Below are 24,328 nucleotides of genomic sequence, written 5' to 3'. Positions count from 1 at the left end.
CAATTCAATGCCGTGAAACTGTGTGACTGTGACGTTTAGACTTCATGTGATTTACAGGTATCCATAGCAGTGGGCCTGGCAGGGTTTGCCCTAAGTTTAATGCTGGTGGTTCTCTTTCTTCTCATCAACAAGTATGGTGGACGATCCAAGTTTGGCATGAAAGGTAAGAGCGAATGTATTTTTAGTCTTTCTACTCTGTCTTTGATCTGGAATAAAAATCACATGTGTGACTTGTATGAAGGTGGGCAGCAGAAAGAGGAGCTCACAGTGCTGATTGTAGTCGTTCTAAATCTGCACTATAGAAATAAAATTGAACTGAATCCTTGGAAGGAAATATTAAAAGTGTGAAATCTGCTTTGCTCGTTTTTTCATTGTGTGCACACACTCATATGAGTATATAGTGTGGTGGGCTGCAGAAAATTGCAGATAATATTTGTGACATACTATGCAAACATGGTACTATACTATGCAAGCAATACAAGTGCAGTCAAGACCAAATGGAGGAACAATGGAAGAACACATAGGAGACAACAAAGTGCCAAAAAAACAGTTTGACTGTTTGGCCAGTCTGGGCGTTTTTTCACCTTTGACCTCTACAGCATCTTTCTTTTCCCCCTTTGTCACTTGATGCATGCTGGGATGAAATCATTTTTTTGGTTGGATAAGACTTTTATTTTATATTATTTACTGACTAGTAAGGAACAACCAGCACAGCATTCTGTTGAAATCTATATGAACTGATTATGATAACATATTGCAAGACTAAGCAATACATTGTGTTGTATGTTATTTGATTAGCTATACTGCTGATGGCAAAGATATTGGGATTTTTAGCTTGCTAAATGTCACAAGTGTGTACAAAAGCAGTACAATTCCTTGGAAATATTGGGAAACAGATGTTTCCATACATAATTTATTCTCCCTATTGTTATTCTGAGAAGCAATTAGAAACATGCTCGGTATTATTGTAGGGTCTATACCTAACAATGTAAAGTACCTTCAAGCAACTGTTGCTCTGATTTGGCGCTATGTAAATAAAACTGAATTGAATTGAAATCAAAATGTTACATTGAAAATAAATGGGGAGACACTAGTGGTGAAAACTTGACTATAAAAAAATCAACAAAGAGAAGCATGCTACTGGCATGCAGTATGGGTGGAACGGGTACACTGAGTAGCATGTGGCCTTTGCCGTGCAGTAGTACACACTCCTAGCTGAGTGTCTGCAGCAGAACAGAGGTTTAAAGCTACTGCATGTCAACTCACACACTGCCATCATGAGGTGGTATCTAGAGGTGGGTGTTTGCACACATCAAATCTAGAAATAGTGAAAGTAAACTGTCCACAGAATGCTCATGTTTACCAGCCTGACTCATATCAGTGGATTCGAAAGGGATTAGAGTGGGAAAAGGTCCAGGCATGATGAGTCAAGCTTGGATTTTTCTCAGCTTCACATTGTCACTCTGTTTGGTTGGAGAGTTTATGTGCTTCAGTTCAAACCAAATTTTCTTTTTAGTGTCTTGATGAGAATTAAAGTTACTAGACAATTTTTATTTCTTCTGTGCACCAACACAATCCATAAATCGAACAATTGAGATGTGATTGAAGTGCAGCTTTTACATTTTTAATTTAAAGGGTTTCACAAAGGTGTAAAAGAAAGAGGCAACAAAAGCCCAATTAGATGAATGTTTTCTATCCTGAAACTGCTGTCAGGCAGCTTTTTCTGAAGAGAAACTGACAAAAAAAATGGTGTTTCACCTTGCAGAAGGCACAATCACTTTGTGACTTGTGTGTAGGTTCATTCTTAATAAAACTAAAGGCTGTTAAATATTGGAGTTGCAAAGATACCCTGTGCTCTCTGAGGTAAAATGAGTTGAACTACTTAAGGTGATGATGTTCTTACACAAATGAGAAACCCCATAGTTGCAGTTATTATGATAATTATTAGCTTTGACAGTATGCACACAGGTCAGAGCTCAGTGATGGGTGACCATTAACTGTGATACTTATTGGGACAATTTCTCATCAACAGAGAAATACTGAGTGTATCACTTCATCTTCACATTGCTGTACTGCAGTGTAGTTAGATTACAGTTGTTTCGTAGTCTCCACAGAGAGATTGAAAATTTCAAGAATATTGTGCTTCTCCAACATTCCTTAATTGTGTCTCAAACTTTTGGGCACATATTTTGGCAATGAAAGGAAGTTTGGAAATGGGCCTGTAGGTTTTCTTCAGTGGTGTGTCAATGTTTGTTTTTCAGTGGTGGTTGGATAAACCCGTTTAAAGCATCTGGCGACACAACCTGAACGCAAAGAGCAATATATCAGAGTGACTACAGAGGACTGAGGTTTCATTTTGGTCAATATTTCAGATATATCTTCTAAGTCATTTTAAGACCTCATAGGGGTCTTCAAAAGACCCCTATGAGTAGAACATTGAGGGAACAGTTTACCCAGCCTGGGATAGGATTACCAGGGCTCCCAACCATGGAGCCAGGCCCGGGGAGGGCAAACGTCTGGCGGCCAGGCCTTAGTCCATTGGGCCCAGCCAGGTACAACCTGAAAAAGTGACATGAGCTCATCCTCCTGTAGGCCCACCACCCACAGCAGAAGCCGTAGGGTTTGGGTGCAATGTGTGTCGGGAGGCAGCCAGGAGCAGGGGCCCTGGCAGACTGATAACTGACTACCAAAACTAATGGGACATGGAATGTTACCTCCCAGGTGGAGAAGGAGTCTGAGTTAGTGCCTGAGGTTGAGAAGTACTGGCTAGATATAGTGGGGCTCACCTCAACACATGGCTTGGGCTCTCAAACCAGTCTCTTGGAGAGGGGCTGGACTCTGTCTCAGTCTGGAGTTGCCCATGGAGAGAGGTGGTGAGCCGGGGTGGGTATCCTAGTATCAACCCAGTTTCCTGCCTGTACATTTGGGTTTCTCCCAGTAGATGAGCAGGTTTGTTTCCTGCACCTTCAGGTTGGGGAACGGGTCCTGACTATTGTCTGCGCTTATGCGTTTTATGGCAAACTCCCCTAAAACTGTGGATGGATTCAGAGATCCAAGGAGTGCTGGCTTGACTAAAGTGGCACTTTGCTAGTATATTTAAACACAGTGAAAGCAGCACACACTTCCATATCATCACAAAGATATTTCTAGCAAAAAGTTCTCCAAATTTTCTCCACCAGTAATGTGTCAAGAGTACTTGGTATGTGCAATAGAGAAGCTGTCAAGGCTAAAAAACAAACAAACCATCAAATAAAAGACATTATAATCACTAATAAAAATGTCCAGGCCAAGTGACAGAATCATAGTTGGTTGGCTGGGCCAGCTATGTGTTTACCGAGTCACATGTTGAATAAAATGAAAAGATTCTAGAAGATTATGAAAGTCAGAAGCTATGGAGCACAAGCTGTAATCAACATGAAAATTTAAACTCCCCAACAGAATGATTCTTTCCAACTTAATGGAGGACAATAAGAAATCACCAAAATACACTAAGAAACTCACAGCTGATCCTGATGGTCTACAGATTAAAATGACATAGAAAGGATGAATCCAACCAATCGTCATCATCTGTATCTCAAAGGATTTAAAAGAAGAATTATTCAACATTTGACAAAAAAAATATTGCTAAAAATTACAGCCAGCGAATGGCAAACATCATTAATAATTTTGTAACTAATTGTTACAAAGCATAATTAATTGTATCTAATTGATATAGATTATGAAAAGAGATTGTTAGGAGAGTAAATTCAATTCAATTTTATTTATATAGCGCCAAATCACAACAAAAGTCGCCTCAAGGCGCTTCATAGATACAGAGAAAAACCCAACAATCATATGACCCCCTATGAGCAAGCACTTTGGCGACAGTGGGAAGGAAAAACTCCCTTTTAACAGGAAGAAACCTCCAGCAGAACCAGGCTCATGGAATGAGCCTGGTTGAATGAGATGATAAATGAGATGATATGATGAGATGAATGAGATGATAAATGAGATGCCAATTTTACTTTACATTAAAATACATCAGTGACCTATGTCTGGCCCTCAGTGTGATCAGTGTGGCCTGAGTGAAGCCCTAGAGAAACTGTGTTTTAATGGCCATGAACACACAGAAACCCAATATGAACCATCTGGCTGTTCACGTGCATGCACGCTCACATTTTGAAGACATTTAGCTTACAGTGAGATGAAGTGTACTGATATTGTGTCACTGTTCACTTCCATTGCTCCAAATGCATGGTTTGTAAAAGAATAAAAAAGGGATGATTCCATTAGGGCTTCATAAATCCTGCTCCTCAGAGACTCTTTGGGGAGAAACTCTCTGGTTTCTTCTAAGAACATTGGCATCTTTATGTCACTGTACTCTCCTTTTGGTTCCAATAGGATTGTTGTGTTCTTAGGAGAATAAAAAATGTCTGTAATTGAATGTGTTATGGTCCTTGGTCAGTCCAGTCCATTCTTTAGTATGACCCTTTTTTAGTTGTTTTATTCTACTGTAAACCTTGAATGATACCATGCTCTCCCCCCATTGAGCTACGGTCTGTCTTTCTACATCTGTCTGTCTGATGCATATAGTCATATAGGTCTTCTGGGAGTGAAATTCAATCGAGGCTGTACTACATGCAGAAAATCTATATGAAAATTAATTATGAAAAACTATTAGGCATACTGTATATTTATTTAGTTCGGTGCATTTGTAATTCAGGGTTTAGATAATAAAATGTAGATTTAGGTTTAACATGTTGGTGGACAATTCTTAACTTACAAAATATCTGAATTGTAACTTTATTGTATTGAGAGGGTTCTTTTTCATTGTGTCTGAGGGATTAAATTTTAGCCCCCCCCCCCTTTAACAAGCTGCACATGTTAAAACTATATTCATCTGTGGATTAATCACATATTCTTTTTTTTATTCAGTTCATTTCTTCAAAGAATGTCATGTTTGCAGTTTGTCAACACTGCTGTAACATTCAAGGCACAAAGCAGCAACCAGCATCACAATGAGTTTGTTGCTGTGACAACTGAGTGTTTTCTCTGAGTTTCCCACCCAAGCCAGTGAAAAGGCTCTGAGTGTTTTAGCCATCTTTATATAGTCCGTCTGTGGCTGTACACTCACTTTTTCGTGAGCGTACAGCCTTTTTTGGCAACTATGACTAAATTATCTAATAAAGGATAAACAGTTTCGAACTCAAATGTTCTTAAAGGTCAGGAAGTGAACTCACAGCCAAACCATAATCATCCATCCATCCATCCATTCGCTTCCGCTTATCCTTTTCAAGGTCGCGGGGGACGCTGGAGCCTATCCCAGCTGTCATAGGGCGAAAGGCGGGGTACAACCTGGACAGGTCGCCAGTCTGTCACAGGGCTAACACACAGGGACAGGGACAACCATTCACACTCAGATTCATTCGCACATTCACACCTAGTGGCAATTTGGTTTATCCAATTAACCTATCCCCACAAGCTGCATGTCTTTGGAGGGAGGTGGGAGGAAGCCGGAGTACCCGGAGGGAACCCACGCAAACACGGGGAGAACATGCAAACTCCACACAGAAAGACCCCGGCCTGATGTTGGAATTGAACTCAGGACCTTCTTGCTGTGCGGCAACAGTGCTAACCACCGTGCCACCGTGCTGCCTTATTAATACACCTTAATCATAAAAAACAAAAAATGATACAGCAGTCTAGCTGCGTCATTTGTTATATTGTAATTGTTTACACTGATATCTGCGATAGATATCCAAATATTTGAGTGAAGATGAGGTTGAAATTATTTGAAGTCAGTAGTAGGGGTGCAACGATACACAAAATTCACGGTTCGGTTCGGTTCGATACTTTGGTGTCACGGTTCGATATTTTTTCGATACAAAAAAAATGTTCATGCCTTTTTAATTTGTCATTTATTAAAATTATAAATATATATTTTAACTCAAAAGTACAGTTTTTAAATTTAACCCTAACCCTTGTGCGTGTTTTTTATTTTGACAGCGAATGCGCACCTGCGGACCACTTATGTGCAGCCCTGGTTATTTAGCTCGTCATATTGCAGCCACAGAAATTCTTTTGTCCATGAAACCATAAAGCTGCACTTTCTTTTTGCCTTATAGTCTGATTTGTCATAACTTCTCCTGCTGCTTTTACACACACTCACATAAGCTCAGCGATTCTCTGCGCAATCAACCTCTCACATGTTTAAGCTGCGGGAGATTTCACTTGTCATGTTTGCATAGTAAGCTAACAATTAATAAGACGATGTCAGAGGAATTGGTGCACAAATTATCATCACTCACAGATCAGTGCTGTCGCTCTCTATACACAGTTCGCACGATTGCAAAGTGAAAGCAAAAAAACAAGCGCAAATTCAAACGCGATTTCAATATGTCACATATTGACAGTGGCTCACCGATGCCAATGACATAATTACCCAGCTACATTTCTGAAAGAATGCAAAAGCATTGACATATATTTTTCCTTCCTACAATAGCCCGACGGGTAGGGAAGAGATAGATTTTGGTAGCCCGACTGAAAAAAATACCGCGGTAAAGTGAGCCGTCATTTGTGAGCCGCGGTCAAGCCAGCCGCCTCTTATCCGCCGCATAAATTTCTTTGCGCTTTTACACCAGTCTTTACGGTAGCGCCTTTTCGCTTTATGTGCCGATTGAAAGCCTATACCCGCGCACGTACTATATGAGCAATATATATATGGACATCAACTACTCAGGATGACTTTTAATGAATTTTTGAAATAAACATAATTATAGTGTATTGACTGTATTGCACTGAATATGAGTTTACTGTGATTTCTGAGTAATATTACAGTAAATCTGGGTAAAACCTGGCCCAGAGGTAAAGTAGGTGTCCGAGAAGAGGATTGTGTTGAAAGCTTGGCATCAACTTTTAAGAATGATTTTTAATGAATTTTTGAATATGCAACCAGACTGTCACGATGGCTGTATTGGGCTGTTCCATTGTAATTTGTGTGTTCGCGCGCGCGCACGTGTGCGCGAGTCTAGGCTTTCAATCAGGATATAAAGCGAAAAGGCGCTACCGTAAAGACTGGTGTAAAAGCGCAAGGAAATTTATGCGGCGGATAGGAGGCGGCTGGCTTGACCGCGGCTCACAAATGACGGCTCACTTTACCGCGGTAAAAAAATCGCTATCCCCAGGACGTCGGGCTAGCGATATTGCAAGCCCTGTATCTGATTGAGGAATCATGCATCTTTGGAAAAGAGAGTTTATTACAGAGAAATGTCTCTTTCCAAAATAAAAGCTATACTATCCGCTTCTTCTGGGCTTTATTCTCAGCAGCATAAGGAGAATCATGTGCTAACAGCTGTCTAAATGACTCGGCTAAAGTTAGTAGCATGCTTGTTGTTTTTGTCTTTGCACTAGGATGATGTCGGCGTAAATGTGCAGTCATATTCGTTGTGTTCCCACTAGTGCTTTCAGGTTAATCTCGTTGAAATGACCTTAACACCACAACACGGCAAATCTCCGTTAACGAGCTACCGCCGATCGCCCCGTGCATGGGGCTGGACGGCCAACACGTTAACGAGCTAACTGCGCTAACACACTAGTTCCCACCCATGTAATTGAGCATTGCATGGCACATCCAACATACTGTTTTACTTTAGTCCATGACTCGCTTACCTTCAGGGTCATACGTCACATGAAAACCAAAATAATTCCAAACGCCAGATCTGAATGAGGGTGGGGGAGGTCCATGTTGCAAGGAGAGCTTAACTTCTGTCTTGCTAGCTTGCCCTGCGCTCTTCCTTCTGACTATGCTGTCTGTGTTGAGCGCTCAGTGGATCTGCGCTCGACAGTGCAGCCTAGGCGGAGTAGTCGAACGCAGATTCACTGAGCGCTCAACACAGACAGCATCGTCAGAAGGAAAGTTGATAAAATAAATTACAAATGTTGTATTGTTCATACATATGCGTACCGAACCGAAAGCACTGTATCGAACGGTTCAATATCGATACGAATATCGTTGCACCCCTAGTCAGTAGGTAGTGATTTCAAATCAGTTGATCTCGAATCTGCAGTGCATGTTACTATGGAGATTGTACTTCGATAAATAATCAACCACCTTCATAGTACAGAAAACCCAGGGTTAACCCTGACGTTACAGAGATAAGGTGAAATCCTGCTTCGTAGTACAGTCCTCTGGGCAGCACAGATACATAAAAACTCTGGACTGACCTACTGAGTAAACAGTTGACAACTTAGTAGGATTGCTAATAAGGCAGATAAGACAAAGCTGTAGTACTGACAAAATTATTCACTCACCCATCTGAATCATTGAATTCAGAAGTTCCAATAACTTCCACTGCCACAGGTGTATAAAACCAAGCACCTTGGCATCCAGACTGCTTTTGCAAACATTTGTGAAAGAATGGGTCGCTCTCAGGAGCTCAGTAATTTCCATGATACTGTGATAGGATGCCACCTGTGCAAGTCCAACTATGAAATGTCCTCACTACTAAATATCCCACAGTCTACTGTCAACAGAGAGAATTAAAGCACTTTAAACAACTACTGTCACTAAGACAACAATATAATTCATGTTTGCCTTGTTTTTATATTTGTCATGTTTGTGACATAAAGTATATCTTGAACTGGCTTTGAAGTACAAGCTGTTTGGATTCTAGTTTGTTGATTGATTGTTATGACTGATTGTTAAGGTTAGCTATATCGTCCTAAAACACAGCCTATTCATTATGTCCTCTGTAGCGCATAAAAACCGTTGAACTGAAAGATACTTTTTTCCTCGGTTCTCAGGAGGATAAGTCAGTGAAGAAACTCTGCTTTTACCCTTGCATCACATCCCTTTGTTTCAGAGACTCTTCTTATAATAACAGGAAATATTTGAGGAAGTGTCCTAGACTTAGAAACAGTTAGTGACTGACAGTATAGAGATATTCATCCAATCTAAACACTCCATCTGTGTCTTTGTAGGTCCGGTGGCAGTGATAAGTGGTGAGGAAGACTCTGCCAGTCCCCTTCATCATGTTAACCATGGGATCATTAGCCCCTGTACACTGGATGCTGGACCAGCTGCAGTGGTGATTGGAATGACTAGAATTCCTGTTATAGAGAACCCACAGTACTTCAGACATGGCCACAACTGCAACAAACCTACCACCTGTAAGTGAAAACATGTATTCAGTTTTCAGTTCGATTCACTTCAGTTTTACCTATATAGCACCGATTCACAACAACACTCTTGGAGTATTTTATATTGTAAGGTAAAGACAGAGGAAACCCAACAATCAGACGACCCCTATGAGTAAGCACTTGGGGATAGAAAAAGTCCCTTTTAACAGGAAGAACTGGTTGCAGAACAAGGCTCAGGGAAGTGAGTCCATCTGGCGCGACCATTTGGGGACGAGGGGAGGACAAAGACATGCTGTGAAATAGAACCAGAGATTAATAATAACTAATGTCTTGATGCATGCTCAATCAACCAGGTAAGTAAATGCCAGAAGCTTGATTCTGTTCATCTGGACGAAACGTTTTCAGTGAGAGAAGTGCGCTTTGACAGTCATCCAAGTGACTTCTTCAGTCTCAGCTGACTGCAGTTTCCCCCAACCTTATAAACAGTACATTTGCACAATAACTGAAACCAGCCCACTGAATGAACAATGGGCTGTGAGGTCAGGTCTTTGATCATTAATATCCAAATTGTCATGACCATTGATCAACAACCATTGATCAGACCACTGATCATTGATCGGAGACCATTGATTAGTCGCCATGAGTACCACTCACAGAGAGTTGGGGAATGGCTGCAATCACAGCAGCCACTGTGTACTCATTGTTAACAGTTCGATTACTGTGCTCTTAAAAAAATATCAATATGGACTTAAAATAGAGGTGGATTTAGTCTGATATATTTGTCTCTGAATAGCTTCCCCTTGAAAATGAGGGAACTGTTCAGATGCAGGTATTCAGATTCTCTCTCTCACACACACATACACACACAAATTTTGAGAGGAGAATATTTAAATGAATCTTACAATGATTCACTAAGGCAAACTGTGCTTTGCACTTGATATGGTTCTGGTGGAGCAGAGCTTCACACATTTCTGAGCATTAGAGGCAGGGACAAGAAACGCCACAAAAGGCCTTATACCCCTGACATTAAATGGTCAAATGCCAATAAACTGGTTCACTGTTAAATAAAATCTTGATGCTGATGTTTTTGAATAATTCCACAAAGTGTTATTCAGTCATGAAACTCATTGATTGTGTATGTAACAATGTTATCTTTATTATCATTTTATTCCGATGATTATTATGATATGCACTTACTCTGCTGCCATCACCTTCCTCAGCTGTGGTAGCAGCTGTGTGTAAGAAACTCAATGATGATGAGTCCCATGGTATATTACAGTGGCATTAATTGTGACCCAGTGGTGGAACAGTTTTCAGTGTGTGTGTGTGTGTGTGTGTCTTAGATAACTTCCTCCTTAATGACAGTAACTGTACTAATTACCAAGCAGCCATATAATCACATAAATTTATATTAAAATAATTCCTTGCATAAATATACGCTATTTGAGATATAATATTAAGGTGTAATCGAAGCCCATTTTAGTCTCTGAAAATGTGTCATTCACTGCTACAGGCAGGAAAAATATCTGTTGTAAATAAAATCCACTTGTGCTAAATCCCAAAACAGTGTGTTCAAATGAAAAAAATCTTCTTTTTTTTAATCCACAAAACACATGTAAAAAAAACAAACCCAAAACTATTTTAGATCATCCACAGAGAACAGTTTCAGTAATCTTCTGTTTGATTAGTTTAAAGTAGATCTATTGATAAGTTTTGCAGTTTTATTCAACTTCATGATGTAAATTGTAGCCAACAGGTGGCAATCAAACATAAGCAGCGGGAATGAATACTTGGGAGGTTTCATTTGAGTGGCTGTTTTGTAGTAATAATAATGGCTGAAAACTCATTTCCTCCTTATCTCTGTCTTTTTCAGATGTTCAGCATATTAAGCGACGGGACATAATTCTGAAAAGAGAGCTTGGTGAGGGAGCCTTCGGTAAGGTGTTCCTGGCCGAGTGTTACAACCTGAGTCCCACTAAGGACAAGATGCTGGTGGCTGTAAAGGTAAGCTACATAGATATAACTAGTGTGTGTGTGTGTGTGTGTGTGTGTGTGTGTGTGTGTGTGTGTGTGTGTGTGTGTGTGTGTGTGTGTGTGTGTGTGTGTGTGTGTGTGTGTGTGTGCGCTCAGAGCATTATAGAAACAGACTACTGTCTAAAGAGGCTTTAGCTCAGGTGGTAGAGCGGGTCATCTACTGATCGGAAGGTTGGTGGTTCGATCCCTGCCTTCCCCAGTCTGCATGCCAAATATCCTTGGGCAAGACACTAACCCCAAATTGCTCTCTGATGCATCCATCGGAGTATGAGTGTGTGTGTGTGAATGTTACCGTATTTCCCGGACTACAAAGCGCACCTGAATATTAGCCGCACAAGCTAAAATCAGGGGAAAATCCTGTTTTGTACATACATTAGCCGCACGTGACTAAAAGCCGCAGGTGTTTCAATTTTGACTTATCATATGTAAGAGAATATGCACAAAGGGAATTGTCAGGAAAAAGATGGCTGTTTGGAGACATCACTTTTATTAATATTTTGAAAAACAAGTTATGGGTACATATTTGCATAACTTTTTAGGTATATGTACAAGTAGTGGTAATTACAAGTACGAAACATGTACTGTGCTTCATAAATGAGTAACAAATGTAGTACATAACAATAACCTACAGCACACCAGAAAAATAGATCCGGACTACCTTTTAGGCTCAGGTGCAGTGACACGGCTTTAACAAGAAGAAAAGTCAGTCATTCACCACCATCTTCCTGCGCACTAAAACCACCAAAGTCCTCTTCTCCAGTGTCGGAAACGAACAGGCTCAGGATGGCTACGTCATCCACTCTCCGCTTCTTTCCTTCGTTGTCACTTTCAAAACCAAACAAATCCTCGTTGTCAGTGTCGGAGTCGAACACCCTCAGAAGGGCCGTGGCGGTGTCCTCCTCTCCATCATGCAGCAGTCCAGCCCTTCAAAATCCGTTGGTGATCGTGGATGTTTGCACACTTTTCCACGCTGTCAGATTCCACCGGTGGAGTTGAGCATAACTTGCTTTTCGCAAGTTTATCGCCGCTCGTCATCCACGACTCCCGCTGAATGCGTAGCGCTACTTTGAAGTTTGTTTTTCGCACTATGTTGCCTGGCGGATGGACATGTGACCAACATACCACTCTTGAACCCCGATACTGTGTGTCTGATCACACGCCCTTCCGCCAGGCAACGTAGTGCCGTACAACAGCGGAACAAACAAAACAAATCGTCTTAGGATATGACAAAAATCATGGACAATCCATAGAAAAGCTGCACCTGACTAAAAGCCACAGGGTTCAAAACTTGTGCAAAAAGTAGCGGCTTGTAGCCCGACAATTACGGTACTTAGAAAGCACTTAGAAAAATGTGCTGGTGTGAATGGGTGAATGTACAGGTTGTGTACTTGTACATTGTGTACTTGTAGAAAAGCGCTATATAAGAACCAGTCCATTTACCATTTACTATGACCTGGATGACTGAGAACCTACACAGATGAGTCAGACTACTACACTCTCTTCGGTGTCTTTTAACTTGACCTCTGATGTTGCCCAACCCAAAACCCTGACTTCTTTAAAATATTTCTGGCCCATTCTTAAAAGCTGGGTCTGTGGCAGGAAATCAACCAATTTAAATCAACTCTACCAATTCTGCCAAGAACTGTGGTCAAATATCCAGCCAGAATTATGTCAGAAGCTTGGTGATGACTACCAAAAGCATCTGGTCGAAGTTAAAATATATTAGTGAAGGAATCTAAGCACTGTGTTGATTCAAACTGAGTTCAAAGAGCAATGGCAATAACCCTTCACAAACAGTGCAGTCTCTGCACATTTCTCATTAACATTGAGGTTATCATCCCTGTCCACTCAAAAAGCCAGTGTGAGTGTGAACACATCTCCATGAAACACTACAAACTGCATTCACAGTTTTCCTTTATTCTGTTAATAAGCTTACCTAGCTCGTCCACCCTATTTTCCAAGGACTTTACATCAATTACAGCTGGTACATCCTGTTTATATTTCTTCTTAGCTGTCCACTTACTTCATGGTCTGTCTCCCCTGTGGCTCCTTCAGAATTACAAGTCTTACTCCAGGCTGTAGGACATGAGATGCAAAACAATGAGTTATCTCAACTTAGTTGTGCAAGGAAGGTCAACCTTATCGGGTGATAAAGTCATTTAAAACAGCACAGCAACAACAATAATGGGAAGTGCTGTAACAGGCTGCCACTTAACAGGGTGCCAAAAAATGGAAGTCTGTGTGACAACTCACCGGTGTTAAGTACAGAAAATAACTGGCATTTGTGGTCAGATGCTGGCAGAATCTGGCCCAATTTAAGGATCATTTACTGTAAGTAATTAATGAAGTTTCTGTTGAAAAGTTCACGAGTGCATATAACTCCCTTGCTTTGAAAAGCTTATGGATATACACATGAGGGAGGACTGTTACCATAGCTATCCGAGCTATCCGAGTGTAACATTTGTGCTGTGATACCATTGTATGACAACAGAATACTCTCTGAATCTCCCAGACGCTGAAGGATCCCACACTTGCAGCCAGAAAGGATTTCCAGCGTGAGGCTGAGCTCCTCACTAACCTTCAACACGAGCATATAGTGAAGTTCTACGGAGTGTGTGTGGATGGAGACCCTCTCATCATGGTCTTTGAGTACATGAAGCACGGAGATCTCAATAAGTTTCTCAGGTAAGTCAAGCATTGAAGCAGCAGGTGTGTCTTTCTTCTTCTACAGGGTTTTGATGACAGTTTTACCAGTAGATTCTACTTGTAACAGTGCTATTCACTAATGTGTGTCTGTGAGAGATATGATGACAATATTAAAACATCTATCCATCCATCCATCCATTCGCTTCCACTTATCCTTTTCAGGGTCGCGGGGGGCGCTGGAGCCTATCCCAGCTGTCATAGGGCGAGAGGCGGGGTACACCCTGGACAGGTCGCCAGTCTGTCGCAGGGCCAACACACAGGGACAGACAACCATTCGCACTCACATTCACTCGCACATTCACACATTAAAACATCTATTGTTTCATATTGTACTCTATTATTTATTTCGTGATGTTGCAAAACACACTGTTTACTGTCAACATTTTTCATTGCTTTAGATAACAGTAATGGTCACCAAAGAACTTCCTAAACGAGGGGCTACCTCTGTAGCATGGACATGGTTTATTATGGAAAGTCTGACACTAAGCAGGAAACTGTATTGAACAAATTACGCAGCAAACATGTTCTACAGACATTAACACAACAAACCTCTTCCACAACCTAAGCAAGACTCATAAAAGAGTATGGACTCAAAGGTTAGAACTGGCTTTTCCCAGTAGCACGCCATATAATAAAGACTCACGGAGATAATTGCAGCCATTACACTTCCATCTATAAATACAGTTATGGCCAAAATGATCGGCACCCCTGGAAGTTTTCCAAAAAATGCACAATTTCTCCCATAAAATTGTTACAATTACATTTGTTTTGGTGTACACATCTTTATTTCCTTTGTGTGCAGTGGATCAACATAAACAAACTTGAATTTGACAGCTTTTCCCACAAAATGCAAAAACTGGGCTGGACAAAATTATTGGCACCTTCAACTTAATATTTGGTTGCACTCTCTTTTGGTACTGCAATCATTCACTTCCTATGACCATCAACAAGCTTTTTACACCTCTCAACTGGAATTTTAGACCATTCTGCATTTGCAAACTGCTCAAGGCCCCTCAGATTTGAAGGGCACCTTCTCCCAACAGCAGTTTTGAGATCTCTCCATAAGTGTTCAATTGGATCTAGATCCGGACTCATTGCTGGCCACTTCAGAACTCTCCAGCACTTTGTCTTCAACCATTTCTGAGTGCTTTGAGAGATGTTTGGGGTCACTGTGTTGCTGGAACACCTATGACCTCTAATGCAGACCCAGCTTTCTGGCACTGGGCCCTACATTGACTTCCAAAATGTTTTGGTAGTCTTCAGATTTAGTGATGCCTTGCACACAGTCAAGACATCCACTGCCAGAAGCAGCAAAACATCCCCAAAACACCTTAGAACCTCCACCATGTTTGTCTGTGGTAGGTGTTGTGTTCTTTTCTTCGTAGGCCTCATTCCGTTTTCTGTGCAGAAGATTACGTTTTTTAAGTCGAACCGTCTTGCATTAAAATTGTCCTGAATGTCCTGCAATTCTAACAGTGCAACCCTCTGATGATTTTCTCATCAGAGCCCATGGGCCAGATGCCATGATCCTAGTGGATGGACAGCCTTTGCAGACGAGTGGTGAACTCGGTCTGTCCCAGATGCTTCATATAGCCAGCCAAATTGCAGCTGGGATGATCTACTTGGCATCTCAACACTTTGTGCATCGTGATCTGGCAACCAGGAACTGCTTGGTGGGGAATGGTCTTCTGGTCAAAATAGGAGATTTTGGCATGTCCAGAGACATTTACAGCACAGATTATTACAGGGTAAGGACATTTTTCTTCTTGTATTTTTGTCTTCCTCTTTTTTATCAAAACTGGAAATGTTTTCAAAGATGAGCAATGAAATGGTAAGTTTAATTAAGTGCAGCTCTTCACATATGGTACACTTATACTGTGAGGTGTTACAGCAGTAATCTGTGGAATGTTTACATTTACCTTCAAGTTATATTAGTAAAGCATGGTTATAAATCAAGTCAAATAATCAAATCTTTAAAAAAAATCATGGACATTGTGCCTATACTGCATCAGTTTGGTTAATAAGGCCACCACTCTTCCCCTCACACCCCCTTCTCTGGTCTGTGGATTTTTGAGTCACTAATTTAGGCTGCTCAGTCAAAATGGTGGTTATTACTGAGGCGAACACGCTTTGCCCAGAACAATCTAAATTAGTTTTATTTGCAGATGGGCAACATTGCTAAATTGTAGACTTGTAGTCAAGATTGCCAAAACCAAGACCAAAACAATACCAAGACCAGAGGGTATCGAGACCAAGACGAGACCGAGACAAAAAAGTCTTTAAACTGCAGCCAGATGCTGCTTCGTTTACGGGTGTCAGGCATATTTATGTGTTTTTGCGTTGCACTCGCACAGCCCTCCTCATCGCTGTCTACTGTCTCACTCACTTACTGAGAGGACAGACGCACGCTCCACTTGACTGTCGCGTCTCTCACCCTCTCTGTTTTTCACATAATGATATTATCCTATATCCTCGCATGTGATTGGCCACAATATGGAGGGATTGGAGCATAGCTGAGCCACTGTGTGAGAGCTGAGCAGTGAAAGGAAATTGAGTGAGGAGCCGGCTCTCGCTCAATGGGAGTCGACTCTTCTTACTCACTACAAAGCACTCTCTAAGCACGGCGCTTAGAGCTGATGCTTTTGCACACAACACATTAACAAACGTAACGTTGTGTGTCATGGATACTGTTGACTCCAAATCTCCCGACCACTATGTCGATCTGAAGCTGCAAGACCGAGACAGCGAGACCAAGACAAGACCAAGACCAAAGTCCGTCAAACTAAGACAAGACAAAGACCACATAAAGTGGCCTTGTGACCGGATGTAGAGTTGGATGTCTCGAGACCGGTCTTGGTCTCGAGACATCCAACTCTACTGAATTGTTCATCATTAATGTAAGACCTGTAGTATCAAAAGCCTTTTTAAAAGGCAAGAAATACACAAAGTGTTTCTTCGTGAGTACCATTGCATTTGACATATCTTCTACACGTTTCATTACAGTTACACTGATGTGTTTACTCTGAAGACATATTGGTAAACGCTTAATGCCAGTTTATAAAAACAGCTTTTCTGAAATTTTCAAGAGCTGGAAAAGCAGAGGAATTGTTCTGTAACATCTGTTTTATGACAGGGACCTTTGCAAGTGCATCCAGAAAGCGTTGACAGCACTTCTTTTGTTCCACATTGTGTCATGTTACACCCTTATTCCAAAAGAGATTACATTTATTTATTTATTTTTCACCTCAAAATTTTACACATAATAGCCCATAATGATGAAGTGAAAAATTTTTGTGTGAAATTCCTGCAAATTTATTAAAAACAAAAATATGATATGTTCTATATATTTTCTGAATACAGGGTGGGCCATTTATATGGATACACCGTAATAAAATGGGAATGCTTGGTGATATTAAATTCCTGTTTGTGGCACATTAGTATATTCGAGGGGGCAAACTCCTCAAGATGGGTGGTGACCATGGTGGCCATTTAGACGTCGGCGATCTTGGATACAACTTTTGTATTTTCAATAGGAAGAGGGCCATGTGACACATCAAACTTATTATTGTCGCAAGTAATGTAATTGTCGCGCTGACCTAGTAGGTCTGTGTGGCTGTTACTCCTCTCTTCCTCCTCCTGCTCACTACCTGCTCTGTGCTGCTGCTTGCGCGTGGCCGCTAATTAGACCTTGTGCAATCTACAACTAAGCGCGGCCTGGTGCGAGCTGCTCCGCCAGGTGAGCTGAATTAGAGCAATCAAGGGCTGGCGTGCCTAGTAGACCTTAAAATGCATGCAGCAGTCATTTGACCTGGGTGCAACATACTGAGAGGACAGCAAACAAAGCACAATCCACTTTCCACTGTGAGGAAGACTTTGAGCTAGATGGGTTATCGGTTTTTCACCTATCCATCTACCTACCTACCTACCTACCTATCCATCTACCTATCCATCTATCTACCTATCAGCTATCTAACTAGCTGGTCAAAATAAAGTGAGTGAAATTCAAAGTCTGGTCTTTTTCAAGTGTGGGCACCTCACAGACAGAGAACACTTGACAGTAATGTTAAGTAATGTCACAAGAAAAACAATGGTGTGCTTGGTTTCACCGTAACTTTATTCTTTCATGAGTTATTTACAAGTTTCTGACCACTTATAAAATGTGTTCAATGTGCTGCCCATTGTGTTGGATTGTCAATGCAACCCTCTTCTCCCACTCTTCACACACTGATAGCAACACCGCAGGAGAAATGCCAGCACAGGCATCCAGCATCCATTGTTTCAGGTGCTGCACATCTCGTATCTTCACACCATAGACAATTGCCTTCAGATGACCCCAAAGATAAAAGTCTAAGTTCGGGAGACCTTGGGGGCCATTCAACTGGCCCACGACGACCAATCCACTTTCCAGGAAACTGTTCATCTAGGAATGCTCGGACCTGGCACCCATAATGTGGTGGTGCACCATCTTGCTGGGAAAACTCAGGGAACGTGCCAGCTTCAGTGCATAAAGAGGGAAACACATCATCATGTAGCAATTTCAAATATCCAGTGGCCTTGAGGTTTCCATTGATGAAGAATGGACCCACTATCGTTGTACCCCATATACCACACCAAACCATCACTTTTGTTGTTCCAACAGTCTTGGAGGGATCCATCCAATGTGGGTTAGTGTCAGACCAATAGCGGTGGTTTTGTTTGTTAACTTCACCATTCACGTTCATGAGTTATTTACAGGTTTCTCTTTGTTCACAACCATTGACATGTCGAAGAGGTTAACACGTGAGGAGCGGATCGAAATTGTGTTGATATCTGGTGAACGCAGTAACCGGGTCATTGCAGCAGATTTCAATGCAAGACACCCTACGAGACCACCCATCTCCCATGCTACAGTTAGCAAACTGCTTGCTAAGTTTTGTGAAACTGGTTCAGTGTTGGATTTGCCAAAATGTGGATGCAAGAAAACTGTCACTAATGAAGAAACATCAGTGGCTGTCCTAGCTTCATTCAGCAAGAGCCCACAGCGTGGCACTAGCCGCATGTCACTGGAGAGTGGCATTAGTCCAACATCCCTTCGGCAGATATTAGCTACTCACAAATGGCACCCTTACAAACTCCAGCTACTGCAGCATCTCAACGAGGATGACCCAGATCGGTGCACAGAATTTGCAGAATGGGCAAAACAAAAATTGGAACAGGACCCTCAGTTCATGCAGAAGATTTTGTTCAGTGATGAGGCAAACTTTTATGTGAATGGTGAAGTTAACAAACTTTGTTTGTTAACTTCTGGGTCAATCTGGGTCAATCAATCTGGGTCAATCTGGGTCATCCTCTTCGACATGTCAATGGTTGTGAACAAAGAGAAACCTGTAAATAACTCATGAACGTGAATGGTGAAGTTAACAAACAAAACCACCGCTATTGGTCTGACACTAACCCACATTGGATGGATCCCTCCAAGACTGTTGGAACAACAAAAGTGATGGTTTGGTGTGGTATATGGGGTACAACGATAGTGGGCTCTTTGGGGTCATCTGAAGGCAATTGTCTATGGTGTGAAGATACGAGATGTGCAGCACCTGAAACTACAGATACTGGATGCCTGTGCTGGCATTTCTCCTGCGGTGTTGCTATCAGTGTGTGAAGAGTGGGAGAATAGGGTTGCATTGACAATCCAACACAATGGGCAGCACATTGAACACATTTTATAAGTGGTCAGAAAATTGTAAATAACTCATGAAAGAATAAAGTTACGTTGAAACCAAGCACACCATTGTTTTTCTTGTGACATTACTTAACATTACATTACTTGTGACAATAATAAGTTTGATGTGTCACATGGCCCTCTGCCTATTGAAAAAACAAAAGTTGTATCCAAGATGGCCGACGTCTAAATGGCCACCATGGTCACCACCCATCTTGAGGAGTTTGCCCCCTCACATATACTAATGTGCCACAAACAGGACTTTAATATCACCAACCATTCCCATTTTATTATGGTGTATCCATATAAATGGCCCACCCTGTACAGTGCACACATGAAGGCTAAAAATATAGACAACATTTTTAAACTTTAGATGGGCTATTCTGGTACATTTACATTTGGTGTATGGCATAATTTTCTTTTACATTTTCTGAAGACAGGTAATCTAAGTGTGATGTCATTCTTCTACAGCCATTGCATTGTGAAGTCAGCATTTATTTTATAACGTGTTAAAGCCAAGAAAATGTCTTTTGCTTGTTTGAGTAACTAAGTGGAATGTGTTACTTTGTTATCTGCAAAAAAGACTATGAGTGCCCAAAATTCAGTCCAGCATGAATTCATGTATTTACTTTTATATTCAAATGATTATCACAAATGTATAAGTCAGATTTGCCATGTTGATTCTGACTTGTTTGTGTACGTTTTGAAGTTATCATACTGCTTATACCTTTCCCATAAAGCATTTCAATGTGTGTGTATGTATCTGTATGTTCAGGTGGGAGGTCACACCATGCTGCCTATCCGCTGGATGCCCCCAGAGAGCATCATGTACAGAAAATTCACCACAGAAAGTGATGTGTGGAGCTTTGGCGTTATTCTGTGGGAGATCTTCACTTATGGAAAACAGCCATGGTTCCAGCTCGCCAATAATGAGGTAAACTATTATTTCAACACTGTCATTTGCTGAGGACATGATGTAATTACCAGGAACAAAACATTTGAACATTTTACTCAAATTAGCTTTTTCCCCTAGGGACCCAATTTATTAGTCCAGCTTTGTGAAAAAAAATAGAGGTGCATATATCACTGTAACTTAATGAGCAGAACTAATAGCCACTCTCATTTTACCTAACTTCTCCAAAAACTTATGAATTTCCACAAAATAATGTTGTAGGGTCTTTAACTTACATTGTAAAGCACCTTGAAGCAATTCTTGCTGTGCTTTTGTGCTATATAAATAAATTTCAGTTGGACTGAATCTGTCTTTTGGTGGTGTAATTTTCTTGGAATGCTCAGTTGGTGCCCTGTCTCTGACATCCCCTGTTATATGGAACTGGGCCTTCAATTTAGAGATGCTACTAGGACTCACTCCAGATACTTCTGCCACTTGGTTTTGCAGAACATCAGCTTATGGTTGCCCTATGGCACGAGTCCTAGCTAATTTAGTCAAACATGGCAAGTTCAGAACAGACACCAACTGACCACTGTAGCAGGGTCCAAACTCACAGGTATCCTTAATCAGATAACTGATTGTCAGTACCTTGGGTACCAGAAGCTCAAAAGAATTGTCAACAGCAATTGACAATAAGCTGTTTGTTGTTGTTTAGAGTCTAAGCTGTGTTTAATTACTACAATGTCAAGTGCTTGATGTAGTTTACAAGATACTGTAACCACTCCCTTTTGGATATAACAAATAAAACCAAACACCCTCAACTTAGACCAGAAAGTTACAGAGATACTCCAGGGGACTGAGACTTCTCTGCTGGATTAATAATAATAATAATGGATACTTTATTGATCCCCATGGGGAAATTACTTGTTTTTCTCTGCATTTGACCCATTCACTCAGTGAAGCAGTGGGCAGCCCACTAAGCAGGCGCCCGGGGAGCAGTGTGTAGGGACGGTACCTTGCTCAGGGGTACCTCAGGGTAGCCGTTAAGTGGATTCGAACCGCCGACCTTCCGATCATGGGGCGACCACTTTACCTACTGAGCTATGCCTGCCCCTATACTGAGCTATCCCTGCCCCTATGGCTATCCCTGCCCCTATTACCACATCAACGGACTCTATCTCACCCAGAGAGGAGACACTGGGGCAGTGAGAGAGAGCACAAGTGGGACAAGTATGAAGGTATCTAGATTAGGCTAGCCACTAGCCTAAAGAGGCCATTCTGGCCAATGTTCACTCATTAAACAACAAAATTGATCCAGTATATCTTACACACAGTGCAAGATGTGCTTTTATTTTCATGGAATCCTGGACTACATCCTGGACTCTTCCATTCAGCTAGATCAGGTAACAATCTATCATGCCAACCAAGTCTTAATGGAAGGAGGAAGGACTTGTGGCAGGGCAGTGTTGATGTTTACATCAGCAGCGTTTGGTACTGAAATCTACTGCTGTGCACAAACACTGTTCTCCACTGTCGGAGTTTGTTATCATTAAGTGCCAACCAGTCTACCTAGCAAGGGAATTTACATCGATTGACCTTATTGCTGTTTGCATCCCTCCCACCACTAACGCCACAGCTAGGACCGTGGAAGATAACTACTGGATGCTGAGTACACCAAGTCAGGCTCTCTGATCACATCACCATCATTCTGAGACCTGCATACAGACCCAGAGTGAGGGCCTTCAGACCAACACAAAATCAGATGTGTGTAGCCAGAGGGGGCCTCTTCTGCTCTGAAGGATTGCTTCAGCACTACAAACTGGTACATCTGACCGGTGATCAGCATCGCGGAGCACGACGTCCGAACGGCATTGAGGAGAGTGAACACAAGGACAAGAAACAGGGTAACTATGTGAGAATGCTGTTTGTTTATTACAGTTCAGCGTTTAACACAATAGTGCCCTGCAGACTGTTCACAAAGCTCAGGGATCTGGGACTCAATAGCCGTCTGTGTGCTTGGGTGTTAGACTTCCCCACTGGCAGAACTCAGGTGGTGAGGGTGGGCAGATGTGTCTCTAACAGCATCACCATCAACACAGGAGCACCACAGGGATGTGTCCACCCACAGCTCCAACACCATTGTGAAGTTTGCTGACGACACAGTGGTGTTGGGCGCCATCTCCAACAACGATGAGACGGCCTATATGGATGAAGTGAAGAATCTGGCATCGTGGTGCCAGGAAAACCACCTCCAGCTGAACGTTGGCAAGACCAAGGAGCTGGTGGTGGACTTCAGGAGTCAGCACAGAGACTACAAGCCCATTATCATCAATGGAGCTCCAGTGGAGAGGGTGCAGTCCTTCAAGTATCTCAGTCTCCACATCTCCTCAGACCTGACATGTCTGCCCACATTCAAGTCCAGACCAAAAAGGCTAGGCAGCGCCTGTATCACCTACGACAACTGAGGAAGTTCAGGGTCTCTCCAAAGATCCTCAGGATTTTCTATACAGGCGCTGTGGAGAGCATCCTCACACAGAACATGACATCGTGGTTTGGGAACAGCTGTGTGAAGGACCAAAAAGCTCTCCAGAGAGTGATCCGTACAGCAGAACGCTGCTGCAGGATTGCTCTCCCCCCGCTTCAGGACACCTACACCAGGAGATGCCGGACTAGAGCAACGCAGATACTGAAGGACCCGTCCCATCCTGGCAACAAACTGTTCCAACTTCTGCAATCTGGTAGAAGGTTCCGCATCTTCCGGGCAAGGACAGAGAGACTCAAGAGGAGCTTCTATCCCCAAGCCATCCGGGCCCTAACTATGCATGTGACAAATAAAAAACCTTGAACCTTGATCATCAAACAAGCACCCACCTAAAACAGACATTAAGGAATACGCTGACGCTGTTGCAGCATACATTGCAAAATGCACTGATAATGTCACTCACTGCAAAACTGTTACTGTCCATGCTCACCAGAAGCCATCGCTCACAGGACAGGTTCATAGGCCCCCCAAGGCAGCCTTTAGGGCCGGTGACACTACAGGACTTGCAACAGCTATAGAAAACCTACCCTGTGGTATCAGGAAAACAAAATGACAGTACAGTAAGAAAATATCTGGTCCTTTCACAGTAACAACAGAGGTCTTTCTGCAGGGTCTTTCTGGTGTGGAATCCAATCCTCAGTGGACACTTGAGTGCCCATTGAGGTCATTACTGGCGTAACAAGGGAAGAGTCTGTTGATGATCTACAGATGACGACACAATTATTAGCCCCCCTATTAAAAATTAGGTCAAAATTATTACCCCAATCATGCTAAAAGTAGGTTGTGTATCCTTGTTGTAAGGTTTCATACATGTTTTCTGAGCAATCCCAGGCTATTTTTGTTGGACCTTAGTCTTCAGGTCACCCCGTGGGTTTCCAGTGGAATTTAAGTCAGAGTTTGAAGCAATAACCCAGACCCAGTTTTGCTTCAAAATCTTCACATATCCTTATTTCTTTCTTATGATGCAGATGACACAAACAAGTACAATCACTGGCTTTAACAATGTTCAGATTTTCCTCATACTCCTGGCATTAACAGGAAAACTCAGTAGATGTACTGCTTGGTTTCATTTGTAAGAAGGGTATTTAAAAGAAGTCTTCCTAAGGTTCAAACATTTTAACATTATTGTTAAAAGGCTGTTTTGTTTTCTAAAACTGTACTCTACAGGATAATATGTACCTGGATTATTTGTATGATGTAGTCATTATATACTGTGTGCATCACTTGTTGCCTGTCAGTGTAATGACACTCCACAATACAGCCATAGCCCCGGCCAGTGCATTGCACAACTGATGCAAGTCTGGTTGCGTAGCAGTCCTTTCTTAAACAAGACAGT

At 41.9% G+C, this 24,328-nt stretch overlaps 1 protein-coding gene across 6 annotated transcripts in view; it reads left to right on the top strand.

Annotated features, from left to right (window-relative positions):
- Positions 1 to 24,328, top strand: part of ntrk3a (neurotrophic tyrosine kinase, receptor, type 3a) — a 95,687-nt gene that overhangs the window by 68,697 nt on the left and 2,662 nt on the right. For 4 of the 6 annotated variants that reach the window (XM_082541295.1, XM_082541297.1, XM_082541296.1 and 1 more), the window contains 6 exons: positions 58 to 163; positions 8,959 to 9,147; positions 10,991 to 11,121; positions 13,664 to 13,836; positions 15,362 to 15,605; positions 20,334 to 20,492. In XM_082541295.1, coding sequence (XP_082397421.1) covers positions 58 to 163; positions 8,959 to 9,147; positions 10,991 to 11,121; positions 13,664 to 13,836; positions 15,362 to 15,605; positions 20,334 to 20,492 — 1,002 coding nt within the window. Of the gene's footprint in view, positions 1 to 57; positions 164 to 8,958; positions 9,148 to 10,990; positions 11,122 to 13,663; positions 13,837 to 14,019; positions 15,606 to 20,333; positions 20,493 to 22,086; positions 22,355 to 24,328 lie in introns of those variants that run through there. The other 2 variants (XR_014277896.1, XM_082541298.1) reach the window with 2 other exon arrangements.

Source organism: Aulonocara stuartgranti (genome assembly GCF_965226115.1).
Source record: "Aulonocara stuartgranti genome assembly, chromosome: 7".
Lineage (NCBI taxonomy): Eukaryota > Metazoa > Chordata > Actinopteri > Cichliformes > Cichlidae > Aulonocara > Aulonocara stuartgranti.
The sequence above is the reverse complement of the archived record's forward strand: the minus strand, read 5'-3'. Positions and strand labels throughout refer to the sequence as shown.